The sequence below is a fragment of the Eschrichtius robustus genome, chromosome 5 (assembly GCF_028021215.1).
Source record: "Eschrichtius robustus isolate mEscRob2 chromosome 5, mEscRob2.pri, whole genome shotgun sequence".
Lineage (NCBI taxonomy): Eukaryota > Metazoa > Chordata > Mammalia > Artiodactyla > Eschrichtiidae > Eschrichtius > Eschrichtius robustus.
Window position 1 is genome coordinate 78,580,762 of NC_090828.1, and position 22,144 is coordinate 78,602,905.

General features: G+C 40.0%; 1 protein-coding gene across 1 annotated transcript in view; it reads right to left on the reverse strand.

Annotated features, from left to right (window-relative positions):
• FMNL2 (formin like 2) overlaps positions 1-22,144 on the reverse strand; it is a 311,812-nt gene that overhangs the window by 116,396 nt on the left and 173,272 nt on the right. The window contains 1 exon segment of the mRNA XM_068545113.1: positions 17,462-17,545. Within this exon segment, the coding sequence (XP_068401214.1) occupies positions 17,462-17,545 (84 nt within the window).

Here is a 22,144-nt window from a genome sequence, read left to right on the forward strand (position 1 = left end):
GCAGTGTCAGTTGTTACTTCTTTTTCATTTCTAATTCTATTGATTTGAGTCTTCTCCCTTTTTTTCTTGATGAGTCTGGCTAAAGGTTTATCAATTTTGTTTATCTTCTCAAAGAACCAGCTTTTAGTTTTATTGATCTTTGCTATTGTTTCCTTCATTTCTTTGTCATTTATTTCTGATCTGATCTTTATGATTTCTTTCCTTCTGCTAACTTTGGGATATTTTTGTTCTTCTTTCTCTAATTGCTTTAGGTTTAAGGTTAGCTTGTTTACTTGAGATGTTTCTTGTTTCTTGAGGTAGGATTGTATTGGTATAAACTTCCCTCTTAGAACTGCTTTTGCTGCATCCCATAGGTTTTGGGTCATCGTGTTTTCATTGTCATTTGTTTCTAGGTATTTTTTGATTTCCTCTTTGATTTCTTCAGTGATCTCTTGGTTATTTAGTAGTGTCTTGTTTAGCCTCCATGTGTTTGTATTTTTTACAGATTTTGTTCCTGCAATTGATATCTAGTCTCATAGCGTTGTGGTCGGAAAAGATACTTGATACGATTTCAAGTTTTTTAAATTTACCAAGGCTTGATTTGTGACCCAAGATATGATCTATCCTGGAGAATGTTCCATGAGCACTTGAGAAGAAAGTGTATTCTGCTGTTTGGGGATGGAATGTCCTATAAATATCAATTAAGTCCACCTTGTTTAATGAGTCATTTATAAAGCTTGTGTTTCCTTATTTATTTTCATTTTGGATGATCTGTCCATTGGTGAAAGTGGGGTGTTAAAGTCCCTACTATGATTGTGTCACTGTCAATTTCCCCTTTTATGGCTGTTAGCATTTGCCTTATGTATCGAGGTGCTCCTATGTTGGGTGCATAAATATTTACAATTGTTATATCTTCTTCTTGGATTGATCCCTTGATCATTATGTAGTGTCCTTCTTTGTCTCTTGTAATAGTCTTTATTTTAAAGTCTATTTTGTCTGATATGAGAATTGCTACTCCAGCTTTCTTTTGATTTCCATTTGCATCGAATATCTTTTTCCATCCCCTCACTTGTAGTCTGTATGTGTCCCTAGGTCTGAAGTGGTCTCTTGTAGACAGCATACAGGCGGGTCTTGTTTTTGTATCCATTCAGCCAGTCTATGTCTTTTGGTTGGAGCATTTAATCCATTTACGTTTAAGGTAATTATTGATATGTATGTTCCTATTACCATTTTCTTAATTGTTTTGGGTTTGTTTTTGTAGGTCTTTTTCTTCTCTTGTGTTTCCTGCCTAGAGAAATTCCTTTAGCGTTTGTTGTAAAGCTGGTTTGGTGGTGCTGAATTCTCTTAACGTTTGCTTGTCTGTAAAGGTTTTAATTTCTCCATCAAATCTGGATGAGATTCTTGCTAGGTAGAGTAACCTTGGTTGTAGTTTTTTCCCTTTCATCACTTTAAATATGTCCTGCCACTCCCTTCTGGCTTGCAGAGTTTCTGCTGAAAGATCAGCTGTTAATCTTACGGGGATTCCCTTGTATGTTATTTGTTGCTTTTCCCTTGCTGCTTTAATAATTTTTTTTGTATTTAATTTTTGATAGTTTGATTAATATGTGTCTTGGCGTGTTTCTCCTTGGATTTATCCTGTATGGGACTCTCTGCACTTCCTGGACTTGACTGACTATTTCCTTCCCCATGTTAGGGAAGTTTTCAACTATACTCTCTTCAAATATTTTCTCAGAACCTTTCTTTTTCTTTTCTTCTTCTGGGATCCCTATTTATTCGAATGTTGGTGCATTTAATGTTGTCCCAGAGGTCTCTGAGACTGTCCTCAATTCTTTTCATTCTTCTTTCTTTATTCTGCTCTGTGGTAGTTATTTCCACTATTTTATCTGCCAGGTCACTTATCCGTTCTTCTGCCTCAGTTATTCTGCTATTGATTCCTTCCAGAGAATTTTTAATTTCATTTTTTGTGTTGTTCATCATTGTTTGTTTGCTCTTTAGTTCTTCTAGGTCCTTGTATGTGCCTTGTATTTTCTCCATTCTATTTCCAAGATATGGATTATCTTTACTATCATTACCCTGAATTCTTTTTCAGGTAGACTGCTTATTTCGTCTTCATTTGTTTGGTCTGGTGGGTTTTTACCTTGCTCCTTCATCTGCTGCATATTTCTCTGTCTTCTCATTTTTTTTAACTTACTGTGTTTGGGGTCTCCTTTTCACAGCCTGCAGGTTCATAGTTCCCATTGTTTCTGGTGTCTTCCCCCAGTGGGTGAGGTTGGTTCAGTGGCTTGTGTAGGCTTCCTGGTGGAGGGGACCGGTGCCTGTGTTCTGGTGGGTGGGGCTGGATCTTGTCCTTCCGGTGGGCAGGGCCGCGTCCAGTGGTGTGTTGGGGTGTCTGTGAACTTAGTATGACTTTAGGCAGCCTCTCTGTTAATGGGTGGGCTTGTGTTCCTGTCTTGCTAGTTGTTTGGCATGGGGTGTCCAGCACTGGAGCCTGCTGGCCTTTGGGTGAAGCTGGGTCTTAGTGTTGAGACAGAGATTTCTGGGAGAGCTCTTGCCAATTGATATTATGTGGGGCTGGGAGGTCTCTGGTGGTCCAATGTCCTGGACTCAGCTCTCCCACCTCGGAGGCTCAGGCTTGACACTGGCTGGAGGACCAAGACCCTGCTAGCCACATGGCTCGGAAGAAAAGGAAGAAAATAAAGGGAAAAAAAAAAAAAAAAGAACAGATAGAACCCCAAACCAAATGGTAAAAGCAAAACTCTGACATGTCGACCTCCACATGGAAAAATCCTTTCTTTGTGTGAAGAAAGGTGGCCTTCGAGGTCCAGGTTTTAGGGAACTGTCTCCCGGTCCCAAGGACAGTCACGGCTTCGGCCAGTGGGGGCCCCCTCCAGAGCTGGCAGCCTCAGTGAGGCCACCCTCCCCTTGGGCTCTGGGGCAGCTCGGTGATGGCGGAGGGGAGAGACCCCAAGCCAGGAGTTCCAGCCTAGAATAAGTTTTTAAAAGACAAAAAACATATTCTACTTTTCCTTGAGTCTCAGTATGTAGACGAATACTCAGCACCCAGTCCTTAATAATGTTCAAAGAATTAAACTTCTTTTAAATGTCATATACAAGTCACTTCTCACATAAATTACAAGTAAGTTTTTAAAGTTTAAAAGTACTCAGAGAGACTGTAAACACTCTGTACAAGGCATACACCCAGTGGATTCTGTGCTAGATATGTCAGCCAAACTCATGTCATAGTGAAAGGACATTTGCTGATAAGCTTGTGTTGTACCTCTCATGGCTCTGAAACTGCCTAGTAATTATACATTTCTCATTAACTCAACCCACTAAGGCTTACACCAGCCTCCCCTCTCCCTACTGGCCACTAGGAAAGTCACTCTGCCTATACACAGGCCAGCCCTGCAGATAAGGAAGAAAACAAAGCATTGATTGGATTCCATTTAATGGCCAAGGTTCAAATCTACTGCAACTCAAATTAGAAAACCAGGCCATTCATGTAATGACCTATATGGGAAAAGAATCTAAAAAAGAGTGGATATATGTATATGTATAACTGATTCACTTTGCTGTACAGCAGAAACTAACACAACATTGTAAATCAACTATACTCAAATAAAAATTTTAAAAAAGAAAAGAAGAAAAGAAAACCAGGCCATTCTTAAAAGGAGCTTAAATGAAGGGCTGTGACAGGGAAGTGTTAGATTCGTTGGGTAAGTCACAGTACCTGGAACCCATCAGCTTTGCTACAACATGGCCTTCTCTATGAGACACAGGCAGGCAGTCTTGGTTCCTTTCTGACCAGCTGAACTGTTTTCTCTGGGGCCTCCCTCCACACCCTCCTTTCCCCATGTATATCTAATAAACTTTGTCACTGAAAGCCTTTTTGCATAAAGGTTTGGAACTGGACATTCCACTCATCTAGCACAACATTTCTGATCCTTTGCATCTTCTCTATCCATGTGTATAATTACAGGAGAAATTACTTAACTGAGGTTAATTTGGCATTGGCTGGACTTACAACAAGCATGTTATAAGCATTTCTGCTCCATAAATTCTATTTGGATAAGCAGCTCCAAAATCAAACAGAATTTCATTCAAGTTTATCTTATATCTTCATATTCTGAGGTTTAAGAAAAGAAGTTATAGTGAGTCTCTGGGAAATGAATGGCTTGTGGGGGACACACTTAGTGTTGAGTTTCTTCCCTGTTTGGGAAAGTCACAGGGTCACCGGCTCTATTTCAATAGTGGATTAAGCAAAGCTACACAAACTGCTTAAACACCCTTAGGGATGAATTAGATGTCACCATCATTATACCATTATTAATGTTTCATTATTCTGCTCCTGTAATAAATTTAGATGGTGAAAATTCAAAGGGCTTTGCTTTTGTGCACATAAGCTCACTAAGCTTGAATGATTTTTCTTCCTAGAAGCTGAAAGTAGTTGGCCTTCCTTTGCCAAGGCTGAGTAAGCAAACTGTTGTCTCTAAAGGAGCTCTAATTACAGCCAGCATCATTGCCATTAGTGAGTACTAATTTGCAGGACTTAGCTTGGTGCTAAATGCTCTTCAGAGCTACACTGACGGGAATAATCTATGTCCTCCAAGGGTTTACCCTCTAAAATGGAGAACGCTGACAAGAGTAGATGAGGAGGAGGAAAGACAAAAATAAAATATTGCATTCATATTGTATATAGACAGAAGTGAAGTGATTTACACAATATAGCAGAGGCCAGGAAAGGGTGCATGTGTGGAAGGAGGAGGTGCCAAGACCAGAAACCAGGTTCCTAAGCAGGGGAACTAAGGTTAGCCATAACATCTCAGCTCTCACAGCGGCAGCAACTTATACACACATGAAGGAAATGTACGCAAACAGAGCCAGATTCCCCCAAGGAACTGAGAGTACCAAAGTCCCCAAGGGAATGCATATTCCATGTTTCCCAAAAAGAAAAAAACAAAATTCTGACACTTTGGAAAGGCTGCCAGATGACTACCCCACCTACAGAAAGTATGAAAGAAGAGGACAATTAAGAGAAAATGAAGTATTAAGACTCTACCTACTTATAACAATTGATGGCCAAGAAAGCACGTTCAGATGGGATTCTAATTTTGTCTAACGACTACCAGAGGCAGCTAGTGCCAGCTGTGCTACTATTTAGAAGGATCCCTGCGGTTATTATTGGATGAAAACATTTCGCTAGACAAGTCCCTGCCTCTGAACATCTTAAATCTTGCTATCACATTTGGGTCTCCTGTTTCCAGGCACTAACATGAAAAATACCAAGATGAAAAAAAAAAAAAAATTTTTTTTTTTTTGTCGTTTCATTCTTCCATTCATCCAGAACACATTATGCAAGACACCATGTAAAAAGCACAAAACGAAACAAATTCGATGCCAAAGCATTGAATCTCATCTCTGAGATACAACAGACATTTATGTAATACAAAGCAGAATATGATAAGAGCCATATGGGATCCTCTGGAAGTTCAAAGAAAGGTAAGGCTCTTTCCAACAGAGATGATCAAAGGAACTTCCCTGAAGAAACTGGCTTTTGAATTGTGTTTTGAAGGACAGGCAGCATATAGGTATCCTGGGACGGTGTGAGAGGCAGGAGTCAGAGATACCCAGATGCGGGAACATGGGAACAAAGGCAGAGAAGCACAGGGCATGTGCCAGCAACTTCAAGGCTTTAGCTGGGTTCCAGTAACACAGTTTATGAAAGGTAATGGCACAAAGGACCTAAACGGTAAGTTGGAAAGGACAAAGGCAGATGTCAAATAATAAGCTAATATGTACAGAACAGACAACAGGGAGTCAATAAGGAATTTTGAATAGTGGAAGAACATACAGTTAATACCATGTAACTCCCCTTTCTCCATTCCCAACTTTAAAAGTTGGCCATTTCTGCACTTAAGACTAGTGCAGAAAAATCAGCATGTCAGATGCATTCCACAGCCATAGTTTCTTGGAGAGCCGGGAAGCATTCTTCAGCTCTGAATATGAAATCATTTTCCTAGTCTGAGAGGAGAGGACAACTTTCCAAGTGTTCCATTACAGCTCTCAGACTGAAAATAACTTTTGATGAGACTTTTCCAAATGATTTCCTTTATTTAGACTAGCAAAAGTCTCTTCTAGTTCAACAGGTCTTTCCTAATCAAAACATCCTATAATTCATTCTTTAATATTAATTTGGCTTCTTTAATCCTATTCATAGTTCATCATTTTCCCCTATTTGAAGTGTTTTAATTGAATTTGTTGAATTTGTAAGGAAGGAAGCCATACTAATAAAGTTAAACTAAAACAGCCTTCCACAGCAAAGATGATGAGTTAAATATCCAAGTGTTAAAACAACATAAAGTAGTATTTGTATTACCTAGTCGAAATTCTTGGCTACTACACCTTAATAAATAATTTAAATTATTTTCTGAAAGATAGTGTCAAAGGTCAACCTCAGTCTAGCCTGTATGCCTTAAATTGGCTATAAGGTTCGTCATTTCCTGTAACAGCATTCCCAAGTTTACAGAAGATGCTCATACAATAAAGTTTATTTCAAACAGCATAACCAAGTTGTCTGGGTCAGCTCAGGCAATTTAGTTGTTTTAAGGGGGGTTCGGGGGATCTGTAATTCCATTTGTACTACCAGGCAGGAAGGCAGGCAATGCGATGTTCATTTTGGCAAAAGATAACCTAAACTCTTCGTATCAGACTGAGCCCCAGGCCTCTTGCTCTAGCTGCTAATGCCGAAGAGCATTTCTGAGAGAACATTTACATCAAGCTGCCAAAAAGGATTCCTTTAAAAAGGAATAATTCCCCCCTTGTTTAGCTAACCTTCTCCCCATTTTCTGTCCCTCTCTCAGTCCCTGTGGGATAGGCCAGCATCTTTTCTCCCCACTATAAAAATTGTATGACAAAGGGAACCTCTGGAAGAGGAAAGATGTAAACTCACTTCTGGGTTCAGACTCAATTTTCCATGTCTCCAGAGACACTAAACTCTAGAAAGCTCACATATAGAGAGTTGGCATCTGCTCCTCTCATTGCTTCTCCAGCATTTTAGAATCAAGAAATTGGAGGCCTGGAGTAAGTCTTAATGGAAGAGAAACTTGCTTTCTGGAGGGAAACTAAAACTTGTCTTCTTTTTAATAGCAACTAACTCAGGTTTGGCAACTTCAAGAAAAGGACAACAGTCCCTTTAAACTCCCAAGGAGATTCTGAAGAACCTAGGGGCAGGACAGGAATAAAGACGCAGACGTATAGAATGGACTTGAGGACATGGGGAGTGGGAAGGGTAAGTGGGACGAAGTGAGAGAGTGGCATGGACATATATACACTACCAAATGTAAAATAGCTAGCTAGTGGGAAGCAGCCACATGGCACAGGGAGATCAGCTCGGTGCTTTGTGTCCACCTAGAGGGGTGAGATAGGGAGGGTGGGAGGGAGACGCAAGAGGGAGGAGATATGGGGATACATGTATATGTATGGCTGATTCACTTTGTTATAAAGCAGAAACTAACACACCATTGTAAAGCAATTATACTCCAATAAAGATGTTAAAAAAAAAAAATCTCAAGGAGAAGATAACTCAGAGACAATTTTTGTTTAATTTGGCAAGAATGCATGTCACAAAGCCAATTCATGTCTGGCCTGGCCCCCTGCTGGAACTCAGAACAGACTGGTACTATCAACCATTTAGAGTCCTTTCCAGACTCCAAGTATCACAGGAGGTATCTGTTTTGGGAGAACTCAGACCCATACCCTCTCTCACTTTACTCTTTGCTTTCCCTCACCTATACAACTAAATGCTTATTCAATGAATAAATTAATGAATACATAAATAAAGGCAAGTTTTAAAATTGAATACAATCTAAAACAAATGAAACTATCAGACTATCAAAATTGGTAATCATAGCAGAGACTAGCTGTTTACTAACACTTTCTTCTCTTTCCTGGGTATTCAGCTAGCCTACATTTCTCATCCTCCTTGGCAGGCCTAGCCAAAAAAATAAGACTATAACACATGCCACTTTCAAACCTGGCCCAAAAAACTCTCCAGGTGTCCACCTGCATTTTCTTTCTTCCTTTGATTGCAAAGCTGAAACTTTACGTTGAAAACAGCCTCAAGTGGATCCCTGATTAATTCTGTGTAATTTAACCCCCAATGATCAACAATACCAACTTGGATTGTTATGTGAACGACCAGCTTGTTTTGTAAATCATTATGTGTCTTGGCATCTATAGTGGGTTGAATGGTGTCCCCCAACCCAAAATATTTGTCCATGTCCTAACCCCTGAACCAGTGAATGTGACCATATTTGGAAAAAAGGGTCTTTGTGGATACAATGAAGTTAAGGATCTTGAGATGAGATCACCCTGGAGTATCCAGGTAGGCTCATATCCAGTGACAAGTGTCCTTATAAGAGACAGAAGAGACGGATCAGATACAAGGAGAAGAGTTTGGGAAGGCCGTGTGAAGACAGAGGCAGAGACTGAAGTTATGCAGCCACAGGCCAAGGAACGCCAATAGACACCAGAAGCTGGATGAGACGGGAAGGATTCTCCCCTGGAGCCTGTGGAGGGGACACAGCCCGGCAGACAGCCTGATTCCAGACTTCTGGCCTCCAGAACTGTGACAAAACCCTTTCTGTTGTTTTAAGCCATGGAGTTTGTCGTCATTTGTTACGACAGCCCTAGGAATCTCATACAGCATCTGTTTGTTATCTATCATTACTCTAACTTATACTGGAAGTTAATAACAGAAAAGGTATCAACATCAAGTGACTTTAAATGACAGTACTCGGCACATCTTTAATAGGATGCATTCTGAGGACACAAAAGTACAAAAAAATTCATCCTTCACCTAGTAACTTTAGTTAGTAATATTTTAGTTAGTAATGATATTGGTAGTTGTTATTTTGAAATTTTTAATATTATAGGAAAAGACAAATAATTGATGTTAGGAATCAAATATTTCAATGAAAAAAAGTGATAATTATAAAATCAAAAAAATAAGTGAATTAATATTAAAAATTGATTTGGAAATACCAATTTGAACTCATAATGTTTAGACATACATTTTCAAGGTCCAGACACTTAAACTGAGACACAAATTCACCCAGCAGCTGTGACAACATAATAATATGACAACTTCTAATACCATCCCCCGGGAAAAAGAATAGGGCTCCTTGAAGAAATGTCTTATTCTAGGTCAGGTGCAAGGAAAGTACACGTTAAGCCTAAGAAATGATTTTTGCACCAGACAACAAGCTTGTAAGGATTAATAGGGTCATGTCAAAAGGAGAGAGGAGGCAGCACGAAGGAGTTCCCAAATGTTAAAATGTTGTTAATGTGAGCCCCCCCAAAAAATCTCCTTTTGATTGTAACACACTGACTATGAAAATCCATGGGTTCACGATGATATTCACAAAAGGAAGCTAAAGAAAACATTTGTCACCTTTTGAGGTATCTATTAAACTAAGCCCTTACTTTGAAAAATGACAATTGAGGGAAAGAATTACAGGAATAATTAATTCCAGGGTAAACCAGGACCAGGTGAAAGCTCTAGTTGCTGGCTTAATGTTGAAGGGAAATAAAATTAGAAAATCGGGTTTGTTTTTTTTCCTGCAACTCCTAATGAAACTGATTCAGCCAAAAAGTATCAATTGGTTTTAAAACTCACTAGGTACAAGGCTGATAAGTAACAAGATGTATATATGATGCCAAAGTAACACTCCACAGATTCCTTTCTGCATAAGGGAAAAACATAATTATACAACAGAGGAATCAGGTTGTCATCTGATCCTTTGACCTTTATTATCTAATGGTGAGACATCAGACATTATTTGTCTCTTATATTCCAGACAGAGACGTTCAACATCAATCTATCATATCTTTACATCTAACTTCTGGTTAACAGGAAATTCAGGAGCTCAGACACCTCTAGGAAACAATCAGGTAAATACAGGAAACAAGATTTCCTACAAAATGGCTTGCCTGGTCGCTTTACTATATGAGCATCATGAATAAAAGTCTGTGCTAGATTAAAAGAGACTTAAAGAACATAACCGCCAGATGTAGTGTGTGATTGATTCTGGACTAGTTTGAACAAAACCAGGTGGGAAGAACATTAAGAAAACTGAGAAATATGAACCGGGCAGTAGACGATATTAAGAAATTATTACTCATTTTAATTGTGATGACTTTATTTGGATACAAGAGAAAATTCTCATTTTTATAAGATGTATAGTGAATTTTTTTAAGATAAACTAGAAAACAAAATACCAAACAAAAAATCCAACTAACGCATAGTCAAAAGGAGGATTACACAGAAGGGAAAGACCAAATATCAAAACGATAAAAGAAAAACACTAAGGGTTTGAAAGATAGAATTTAAAAACAATTAAACAGATCCCAAAACCTAATAATGATTTTAAAATAAATAGCATTTCAACATACCACAGAACTATGGAAGTACAGTAAAAATGCAAACAACTTAACACCAAATAATATTAAATATAGTAATAATGTCAGCTAGCCAGAGGAATGAATAAGGGGGAGAGGGCAGGGGAGATGGCTGTCTGCTGAACCGACAGCTGGGAAAGCCTCAATGAAGTGAGCTGGGCTAAATGTAGAATCAAAGCCTGGAACTCGGGGATAGAGGCTAAAGGCAGATTAAATCGGGAGTCTTGGAGCAAGAGGAGAGGGGGTAGAGCAAGGCGAAGGCTACTGCTGCATCACCATCTTTTCCTTCTGCTTCTTTCCCACTATCTATGCTATCCATACACTGCTCCAATGACTAACATGGCAGCCGACATGGAAGCAGGCTACAACCACCCTTCCCACCTTCCCTTGTCACGACTCATTTATTTCCCCTGGGGCTCCAAGGACAGGCCCTCATTAACTGAATCTGATGGTCTACAAGAAATAATTTATCAGTATCCAGTAATATTTGCTTAGCTGGCAGAGAAGAGCTCTAACTGGCTCACAAAAACATGAACAGTTAAAAAAACAAATCACAGAGATATATGTGTGCTCTTCAATATTTTAGGAAATTTGATTCCAGTGGCAAATGGGCTGAGTAAGTTATCCAGTAAGTAACTTTCTTGTCTTTCAGGAGAAACAGTATTAGAAAGTAAGTGAAGGGTTTAAAAATAATTATATTCTTAATGATTAAATACATTCAAATGGTATGGGTCAGTTGTGTTGAAAAAGACAAGAGCAGCTCTCACTGTACTGGAGTATCTTAGTACCACCGGCCTGGCTCAGCTCTGGCTGAGTGGCAGCAAGGGCCTTCCCCTTTCCTGACTAGGACACGTACGTGCCAAGCCTTGAGAGCTGCAATCTGATCTCCCTGAAGTGCTGAACACAGGAAGCTGAGTCTAAGTGGGTATATGATTTTCTGCCACCTCTTCACTCTCCCCTTTTTTGTCTTTGTTTTTAGTCTCCTTCTCCCATATCATTCTATACAAGCAAAGGGAAGATACCCATCTCTCAAGAGGCTACAATGCAAAGCAATAGCCAGCCATTAGGGGGCAAGGTCGAGCCGTGCCAAACCACCGCCCCCTGCAAAAAAACAAATTGTGCCATCACCAGCAAAGCCACAGGGAGGTTTTCTGACCCAGCTCAGGTACGCACTGCTAACATTTTGGGACGGGATTACGTACATTCACGGAATCTACACCCATCAGTATTAGTCATCTACTATGTCCTGAATTTTTGACTAACCACTTCCACGTGTTCAGCTGAGGCACAGTTACGAACCAAGCCACCACCACCATTAAGTTCTACAGACCCCATTCCCCCCACGCCAACATCACCTGAGAAGCCACAGAATGAAGCCTTGGTGATAGCCCCTTACCTACCACAATTCTGGTTTCAATGGATTGTTTCTAGGTCCCTAATAATTGAAATGGCTCATGACCGGAGTTTGGAATTGGTGTTCTTGTCTAACCCAGGTGGCCTTGGCACTGGCCTAGTCATTTATGTTCTTGAACCTCCATTTCATCGTCTATAAAATAAGGAGTTTAGTGAACAGGCAGGAAAGGCAAAAGGATTTCTGCTTTACTTTTTGTGATTCAATACAGTTAAATTTTTTTTTTTTTGACAAGCATGCGTTAAGTTTTCCAGTAGAAAAATTTAAAGAGTGGCTTGAAATAAATGATCTCTAACAACGCTTCCAGATATAATGATCTGAAAGTCTTAAATTCATCCAGGATCTCTGAAGCTCCCTATATGCAACCTTTAACCTTAACTTGTGGGAAACTGCCAAGACCCCAAAGCCAACCAGTGCAGCACAGGGTCTGTGTTCACGGAGCACTGAAAACTGAGGCAAGAGTGAGAGCAAGGGCTTTCCCTCTCTGCATAGATATAAAGACCATTGAAAGAGCCCTCTTATTGCTACGCAGCTTGTGAGTTTTCATTTGCGTTTGTCAAAAGAACTTAGTATTTCCAGCTTTTTACTCTCACACTGTCATTTCATCTATTATAAAATTAGCCTCGGTGGCCCCACAGAGTCCTCGAAAGGATGTCCTCATGGAACTCTGCCCACTTACTACAGCACAGAAATAAGTTCCCTGGGATACACCTCACACTGCCCAAAACCCAGCAGGGAAGCCTCTTTCTTCGGCTTCTATCATCCCACTCAGAACAGACTTACACGGTTCTCCCATGTCTAACCTTTGAGACCCACTGGAAGCGCCGGTCATCTTTATATTTATGCAGTAATCTAGGAAAGGACTAAAGGACACTGCTGGAATATTGTTACTGTAGAAAGCTCTTTGGGATTTACTCTCTTAAAAACTTTTATTTTGCTCCTGAAATTAGCCAAAGAACTGGATTTTCAGTTGACCATGGGTAGGTGGAGACGGAGCTTCACTGCAGATATGCCCATATAAACTCCTTCTTATCTACATTAGGCACCCTGCCCTCTTTACCGTAGTTTCCAGAATTGAGAAGTGAAGTTTAGTTTCACTTATCACAAGCAAATTACACCAACAGGTAGAGGAAGGTGAAAAGAATAAAGCAGCAGCAAACCTCTACCTCCAGGCTACGTCTTCCACCTCCCTCTTTCTCCCTTCTGCCTTCTCCTCCTTGTCCACGGTCTCCCAAACATTATTTAGCTTTTTCTTCCATTCAACACACTTCCGATAAGCACCTATTATGTTTCAGGCACTAAGCAACGTGTTGGAGGTACACCAAGAAACATGGCCCATGCCCTTCAGTAACTTACTCTTGGTGGAAGAGACATATTTAAATACTTACAAAGTAAGTGACAGACTAACAGAAACCACATGAAATTATGAAAACACTGATGCTTCTAATTAAATGATGAATTGTATTCAACTGAATTCATAGGTGAATAATGATGAAGCATTTATTCTGACCCTTTATATGCTGCCTTAAAGGAAAACAACAGATATGATGCACCAATTTGCATAATTCCCACAGCAGATAGAAAATTTTAGTATTATCTGTGCAAACTTAATTTTTGTTCACCAATAATGCTGATATATTTTATGTTCATCTTGTTTAAAAAGAAGACTTCTGAAACTTTACAGCTTCATACAAGATTTTTTTTTTATGTGAGGAAATCGATGTGGAGGGAAAATGTGGGCAGGAAAAATTCGATGAAGCCATGGATGAGGCTGGTAAACAAAACGTAGGCTACTAAGATACTGTATCCTCAGTAAGGGAAGACCACAGATTTGGCTCCGAGCATTCTAGCAGCCAAGGGAAAAACGGAGAAACATGACCAGTGCCATGATTCACAGTGTCCACATGATAATTTTTCATGGAACTGAAACCTGAAGTAATCTCTCCCTGGGGCCTCCAACGCCCTTGTTCACATACTTCTCTTTAGAATTAAATTTCTTTAATAGCCAATTTTACTTTGCACACCTTGCATATAACATATATGTTAAGGTAACAGATAATATATCTGCATTATTTGTTTTAAAAGAAATAAAATTAATATTTGTATTTAGTACGCTATTTGTGCACAAAGCAACAGGGTCCAGGGAATGGGTTGTGTGTCAGGGAGCAATGCCAACACACCACGATCATTGTTTTAAGACTTCACAAAAAAGAGGTTCACCTTGATGTTTTCTTGGACTGAAACCTATAGCTGTGGTTTTTCCTGACAGCATCATGCACCATGTACTCAAAGCGCAAAGTATGTTTGGGGAACATACGATGATTGATTCAACAATAAATTTCCCTGAATCTTTTGAAGACAAGTTGACAAGAAAAATAATCATGATTCTAATACTTAATATCTGGGCCCCTCAGCCACAGCAGAAGCAGCCCTACCACTTATGAAGCACTTACTATATGCCCAGTGTTAGTCTACATACTGTACATATATTGCCTCCAATCTTCAAAATAATTTAAGGATGTTAGTATTAACTACATTTTACAGATGAGGAAAAAAATGAAGGCAGTTAAGTAGCAAATATCTTTGTTTTTAAATTTTATATTATAAATTTTCCAAAATTCACAAAAGTTGAGATTTTACTATAATAGACCTCAGCATATCTCACCAAGATTCAACAACTAAAGGTTCTTCCACATTTCCTTTATCTACCACTTTTTTTCGATGAAGTATTTTACAACAAACTCCAGTCATATCATTTCATCTTTGCACAAGTAAATGTCTCTTAAAAAGTAAGAACAGATTCTTATTTAATCCAATACCAAAACCAAACCCAACAAAGTCAACGATAATTTCTTGGAATCATCTAATAATTACTTGGGAGTCACAAGTCAAATATCCCCAATTTTCCCAAAAAGTCTTTTTTATAGTAATTTTTACGTTATTTGGTGTAATTTTTGTCACACTAAAGAGAAACCCACACCCATTAGCAGTCACTCCCCATCCCCCCTCCCAGGCCATGGCAACCATTAATCTACTTTCTGTCTCTACAGATTTTTGTATTCTGTACATTTCATATAAGTGGAATCATAAAAACAAATGTATTTTGAGTGTCTATCAGTTTAGGTACCACTGACAGATATAGATAGGTACCAAATATATATATGACATGGTCCATGTAGGTAACAGATAAACAGTCAACAAACACCAATACATTATATTTGCCATATGAATACTACATTATGAATGCTCTAAGCTCATGGTTTTCATCTTTTCCCTCACAAACATACATAGGAGAAACGATATTCATGTGTGTGACATACCAATGGGTTACCTATATGTGACAAAAAGCCCAGTTTTCTGCTGGCCACAATTCTCACAATGACTAATGGTTAACCAAAAATGGCAGTTCACCATAATGGCAGCTTAGTGCCTGTGTTACAACTCCCCGGCTTTCTCTCCCTCTCAGGAAAGCATGCCAGAATGCAAGTCGGAGAAACAGAGATAACATGTATTTTTAAATTTATTTTTAGTATATCATTCACAAACTTGAGCACTTTATAAGGAAGGGAGCAAAGAGCTAGTGGTTAAGGGTACAGACCCCAGAATGTACATATTCTCCAGGATCAGACTGTGTACGCCCCTTTACCACATAACAGCTATGTGACCTTCGGCAATGATATCTCTAAGTCTCAGTTTTCCCTGTACGTCAAATGCAGATATTAATAAGTATGACTGCTTTCGAGACTTAACACAGAACTCTTATGAAGAAAATCTGCTTACTAAATGTTGGTTACTGGTAATAATAATTATTATGATTATTTCCCTGTTATTAACAAATCACACATGTCGCCTCAGAACTGATGGAGCCACTTCCGTTTGCAGCTGTCAGCATGTGTGAAAGTGACCACCAGAAAGGAACCGATGAAGTAGCTCAATTCTCCACATCCTGGCATATTAACATTTAAGGGCAATAATAACCTGAACGTTGAGGATTTGAGAATCAGAAACATAATCAAGATAACTGACTTGTTCCTCCCTCTGCCTCAAGATCCCCGCTAGACCCCATCACCAACTCCATGAAGCTACTTATGGGCTGAGAAGAGCACAGCTGTTAGAAATGTCCATCATCAGCAGGCTTCCCTTTCTGGCATGTTGGAGATGCAAACCACCACCCAAGAAAACCTTCCTTTGCCTGAGCTCTGTGCTCCATCACAACCTGTCATAAGCAGGATTTCTAACCACCCCTGGACCTCTCTCATTTGTGTGGTTACCTTTCCTTTACACTAATTACCCCTATATTCTTTGTTCACTATCGTAAAATCATTTCTCTTGGCAGTAATAGGTTTAGGTAATACTCGTTTAAAATTAAGTCTCAAGGAAGAAGACTGTGTCAGCAAAATTTTATTCCTTTGCATCATGGTCCTATAAGCAATAAGCTTTCGCTTCAGCTTGTATCTACTCGTGGTGCTCAATATAGCATGCAGAACAGAGGATGATGTCCCCACCACTGCTTTACTGTTTTAGTTCAGAAGCTAAAGTAAAGCAACACACAATGGGCACTTCAGAAGCTCCATGTGAACTGCAGGTATCTATTCCTTAGGGAACATGGACCATCTTCCTTTGGGGAACAGAAAATGCCTCTGCTCCCCTGACACATTTGTCCCACAGCAGAGACCCAAGGGTTGGAAGGAAATTACAACACTACCAAGAATTTTCAGGGTGGCAAGGGGTTGGGGGGACATGACCACCCTGAAGACGCACATGGCACAAAATAAAAGAGTTAATATATAATATACAGAGCCTATCTTTACTTTACAGGGTGAGCCTTCTAAGCTTTAAACAATTAGGCTGTACCTGCCCAGGAGTGAAGTCCCCAAAAAGTTACTACCAATTACAATGATATACTACATACTATTTTAAAAGAATGAGGTAGAGACATCCATACTGAAGAAAATATCAAGATGCAGAGGAGTATGTATGGGTATTCACATACTGCTTTTAAAAAACAAAAACAGAAGAAAAAACTAGATGGAAATACTTCAGAGTCTTACCAGTGGGCCTCTGAAGTGTAGAATTTGGAGGGTAGAGAGAAAGAAAATGGAGAAATCCCCTTTTTATTATATATCTCTCTGAAGAGTCTAAATTTGTTATGAGTTAATGATAAAATAAAAACACCTGGGGAATTGCTATAATATGAAATAATTTTTTATCAGCCCAAGCAATGTTTCTTTATAAACAATTCACCTTCTTGCATCAGTATACATCAATACACATGAATAAGAAAGCCAACTAAATTAGAGGACCTGCATTATTCAAGAAGCATAAACTGCTATGTAAGGTAAACAGAAAAACAGATCAGCTGCATTTGATTTATCCACTTGACCACAGTTACCAGAAATTTTAACTAAAAAACATTTAAAAATAACGTAGAGAATTAAAATAATGCAAGAATAAAATGTCATTTTCTAACTTTTCCTTTGGTCATAAGCAACAGGAAGGCAAATCACAAGAGAGAAATTCATGCATCTCCTGAAAAAAGTCTGATATATTTAGGAAGGAAATCCGGTTCTCTTCTCTCATTATTTCTTGAACAAAAGCATCAATGTTTCTTACCTGATCACAAATCAGTTCCCACTTCTTCTCATTGTCATATTGCCGCAGTAATCTGGCTTTGTCAGGGGGTAGGTTCATAGCATTCTGTGAGAAAAAAAGAGAAGAAATATGTCACATTCCACAACAGACTGCTAATGGGTAACTCATGGACAGACCAAAGACTACTACTGTGGTTCTTTACTGACTTTTCAAATCCTAGCATCTGATTAAACAGAAACACCCTATACAAGTCATTTAAACATCAGATCGGTTGAATGTGAGGAGAGACTCTGAAGTCCTATGTTGGGACACTGAGGTAGTCTGCTCTGCACTACAGACTTGCATTTCAGGAAAGATAATGCCTTATTTCTTCATTTAACTGCAGGCTCCCAGTCTCCTCAACAAAAGGTCAGAGGTTATTATTGAGAAGGTATTGGCCCAATTTTTTTCCCCAGGCATAAGAGAGTCTTTCATTTTGGACAGTGGGAACTTGATCTTGTTATATCCTTACCAAAATTTCCTTAGAAATCACAAATCAGTCCTGGAAAAGACCTCAAAAGACCATATGTCCAGTTTCCTGCCCCCAGGGGCCTGTTTTATTGTCCCTTGCTTCCCCAGCCATCCCAAACTGGGAGCACAGATGCTCTCTTTGGCAGTCTTTCCAGTACTTCCTTTTCTTTTCTTTTCCTAGTAGCCCTTTCTTTTTAATTGAAATATAGTTGACGTACAACATGAGGTTAGTTTCGGTGTACTATAAAATGACTTGACATTTGCATACATTATGAAATTATTGCTGCAATAAGTCTAGCAACCATCTGTCCCTACAAAGTTATTACAGTATTGTTGACCGTATTCCTTATGCTGCATATTACATCCCCATGACTTATTATATAACTGGAGGTTTGTACTCCCAATTTCTTTAATTTCTATCTATCTATCTATTTATTTATGGCTGCATTAGGTCTTCATTGCTGCGCGGGCTTTCTCTAGTTGTGGTGAGCGGGGGCTACTCTTTGTTGCAATGCACAGGCTTCTCATTGCAGTGTTTTCTCTTGTGGCAGAGCATGGGCTCTAGGAACACGGGCTTCAGTAGTTGAGGCACGCGGGCTCAGCAGTTGCGGTGCAGGGCTTAGTTGCTCCCCGGCATGTGGGATCTTCCCAGACCGGGGCTTGAACCCGTGTCCCCAGGCAGATTCTTAACCACTGCGCCACCAGGGAAGTCCCCCAATTTCTTTTTTTTTTTTTTTTTTAGAACCATTTTGGGGGTTTTTTTGTTTGTTTTTATTTATTTATTTATTTATTTTTGACTGTGTTGGGTCTTCGTCTCTGTGTGAGGGCTTTCTCTAGTTGCAGCAAGCAGGGGCCACTCTTCATCGCGGTGCGCGGGCCTCTCACTATCACGGCCTCTCTTGTTGCGGAGCACAGGCTCCAGACGCGCAGGCTCAGTAGTTGTGGCTCACGGGCCTAGTTGTTCTGCGGCATGCAGGATCCTCCCAGACCAGGGCTCGAACCCGTGTCCCCTGCATTGGCAGGCAGATTCTCAACCACTGCGCCACCAGGGAAGCCCCCCGCAATTTCTTTTTAAAGCACTACAGCCCCACCAGACACAGAACAGAAAACACCAAAAGAAAACTCAATGAGCAGAACCACTGATAGATAGCGTCAACTTTGACTCGCTTTGATAGACAACTATGAGTAAAAGAACAGATGAAAGAAAAGAAGAAAACAGTGCAACTGGTTTTTGTCCCCTCTGTGAGACGACAGCACTCCTTCAGGACATATGTTACCATCAGCAACCTCAATTCTCAGTTCAGCTATATCGGTTTATGAAGTTGGGTTTGCAGTGAGAAATGTACCATGAGCTACAAGATGTCTAGACATCAGTCTTCATAAAACCCTCCTCCATCAATACAGCACACCTTCTATAGTGCTGATCATGATTTTCCCAGGTACATACATATGTTATTAGTCAAATGTCCCAAATAACCAATCATACACATTTTCAAGATACTTGGCTTGGGACTGAGGTGAGATCTTTGGGCACAGAACATGGCAGAGTGAGAGAGCCCCAGAAGGAATTCCTATCTGTTCCCCTGGTCTTACTGTAAAGCTCCCATGCTCTAAACAACTGAGCCAAGTATTCAACTAATGTCTTACATGTTTAACTGCCCTAACCCCTTATATCAACACTCTAAATCATGCCTATCTCATAATAAACAATACAGCCCCTTGCGTGGGTGAATATTCGAGTAGACAAATGCAAAGGTCTTGAACTTATAATGCTCAAGCCCCTAGTTCTCTGGAGGACTTGTACTTACAGAGAAACAGTTCCCCTTGCCACCAGTACTGTCTCATGTCATCCAGTGAAACAAATTTAACAGAGGCAAGGGTGGGTGGGTTATTCTGACTTAATGGCGGAGAATTAACCTTTGATGATCTTGATAGATATAACTCAAGCATTTTCCCCAAAGCTCAATCTAGCATCCAGACTGGTGTGCCTAAGTAGGTAGTAGATATCCCACTTACTGATTTGAATCTAATAATCTCTTCAGAATATTAATTTTTAAAATAACCCCCAAAGCTGACAACATACTTAGAAAATCTTTGGACCCCAGAGATTTCGATGATACTGCCAAGGCTTCTCCATAGAAATAATCTGAAATGGGGAGAAAACATTTTCACATGGCCTAGCTCCATGTAATGTTTACTTGAACTAGAATAGAAAATAACTACTTGTATTTATTTGTAATTACAATTTTATAATGTTCAGCAACAACTCCTGGGATAAAGCAAAGGAGAATTCCATGTGTGTCTTTCCGAGGGAGCCCAACATTACTGACCATTAAATAACCAGTCTATCATTGCTTATGCACCCTAGAGACGGATCATTTCCTGTTAAACTAAATTTGACCCTCATGTTAGTGCCCATGGGTGTGATTATGCATTAAATAAGAACAATAAGATAATAAGGCAGGTGAAATGAGTTTTTCTTCAAGTTCTTATTAACCTCTCATGATATAAACGGGTAAGACAAAGAATGCCTGACCTCTTACAAGGTGCCAAGCCCTGTATAAGGCAGACTGCACACACAATTTCATCTAATCTTCATAACAAACCCATGGGATGGGTACAATTTTCCCCATTTTACAAATGGGAAAACAGGCCTAAGAGTGCTTGCTCAAGGTTGGACAGCTTTACAGAAAACAGGACCTAAACTTAGTCTGTTAGACTCCAAGGACAAACACTAAAAATGCCTCCAAGTTTTTTCTGTTTGTTTGGTTTGGTTTTTGTTTGTTTTCGTTTTTGTTTTTTTTGCAGCAAAGTAAAATTGAAAATAACTGACCTTCTGTTACTACTCCGCAAGACATTCACGCAGAAGCAGTCTGCAAACACTGCTACGGAAATTAGATGCAGGCCCTGTTGTTACTGAAAAGAGAAAGCCAAGATGCTCCTTTCTGGACCAACTTTTATTTTAATAAAACAGTCTTTCTTTCAAATGTTTATGAAGCACCACCCTTGTACAAGCACTGTGTTCCACAGCACAGTGGGGAACCAAACAGATATGGTCCCCATGGAGCATTGTATTACAATAAGAGAGGTAAATATGAAACAAACTAATCTTCTCAAACTCTGATAAGTCTTGATAGAGGTTATCAGAGGGCAACTTTAGATTGAACGATCTGGAAAGACCTCTCAAGGAAAAGGTAACATTAAGATAAGACCTAGAAATGAGAAGAGGTGAGCCAGGTAAAGAGTGGATGGCAGCATTCTGGGCAGAGAAAACAGGGAAAAGACACTAAGGTAAGAAACAGCTGGACACATCAAAGAGCTGAAAGTGAGTCAGTGTGGCTGGAGAGAAAGTAAAAGAGAGGGAATGAGAGAAAGATAAAGTTGGAGAGGTGAGTCAAGGCTATGTCATGCCCAGCCACGAAGGACCGGGGTAAAGACTTTTCCTTTGACCTAAAGTGCAGTGGGAAACCAGTGAAGGCTTGTAAGCATGAGATGACATAAACAGGTGAGTTTTACAAAGATTGCTGTGGGTGCTATATGGAGAACGGATTAGAAACAACACAAGTGGAAGCAGGGGAGCCAGTTAGGAGGCCAGGGCAGTAGTTCAAATGCATGGTGGTGACTGGGACAAAGCAGATGACACATCAACTGAAGTAGGTGGACAGATGTCAGAAACAGTACGTGAAATTGACTGGGTAGACTTAAGGGCTGAGGAAGGACGCCTGGCTTCTACCTAGAGTCACTAGGTGAATGCTGGTCTCCTTAATGAGAGGGGCACACTGCAAAGGCGGCGCAGATCTGGAGGAGGTGGTGAAGAATAAGACTTCTAAATGGCCCTGGTTAGGTCTAAGATAGCTAGGAAACATCCAAGAGAACAGTCAAGCAGGCAAGTACGTACACAATTCTGAAGGTCAGAAGAAGGGTCTGCATCTTTCTGAACGAGAAGAGTCTTAAGAAGTCTTTTTGAACCTGATGACTAGTTACTGTCCGAGAAGTTATTCAGCATCAATACAGCAAAACTAAAACTGTACTTGGGGGGCTTCCCTGGTGGCGCAGTGGTTGAGAATCCGCCTGCCAATGCAGGGGACACGGGTTCCAGCCCTGGTCTGGGAAGATCCCACATGCCGCGGAGCAACTGGGCCCGTGAGCCACAACTACTGAGCCTGCGCGTCTGGAGCCTGTGCTCCGCGACAA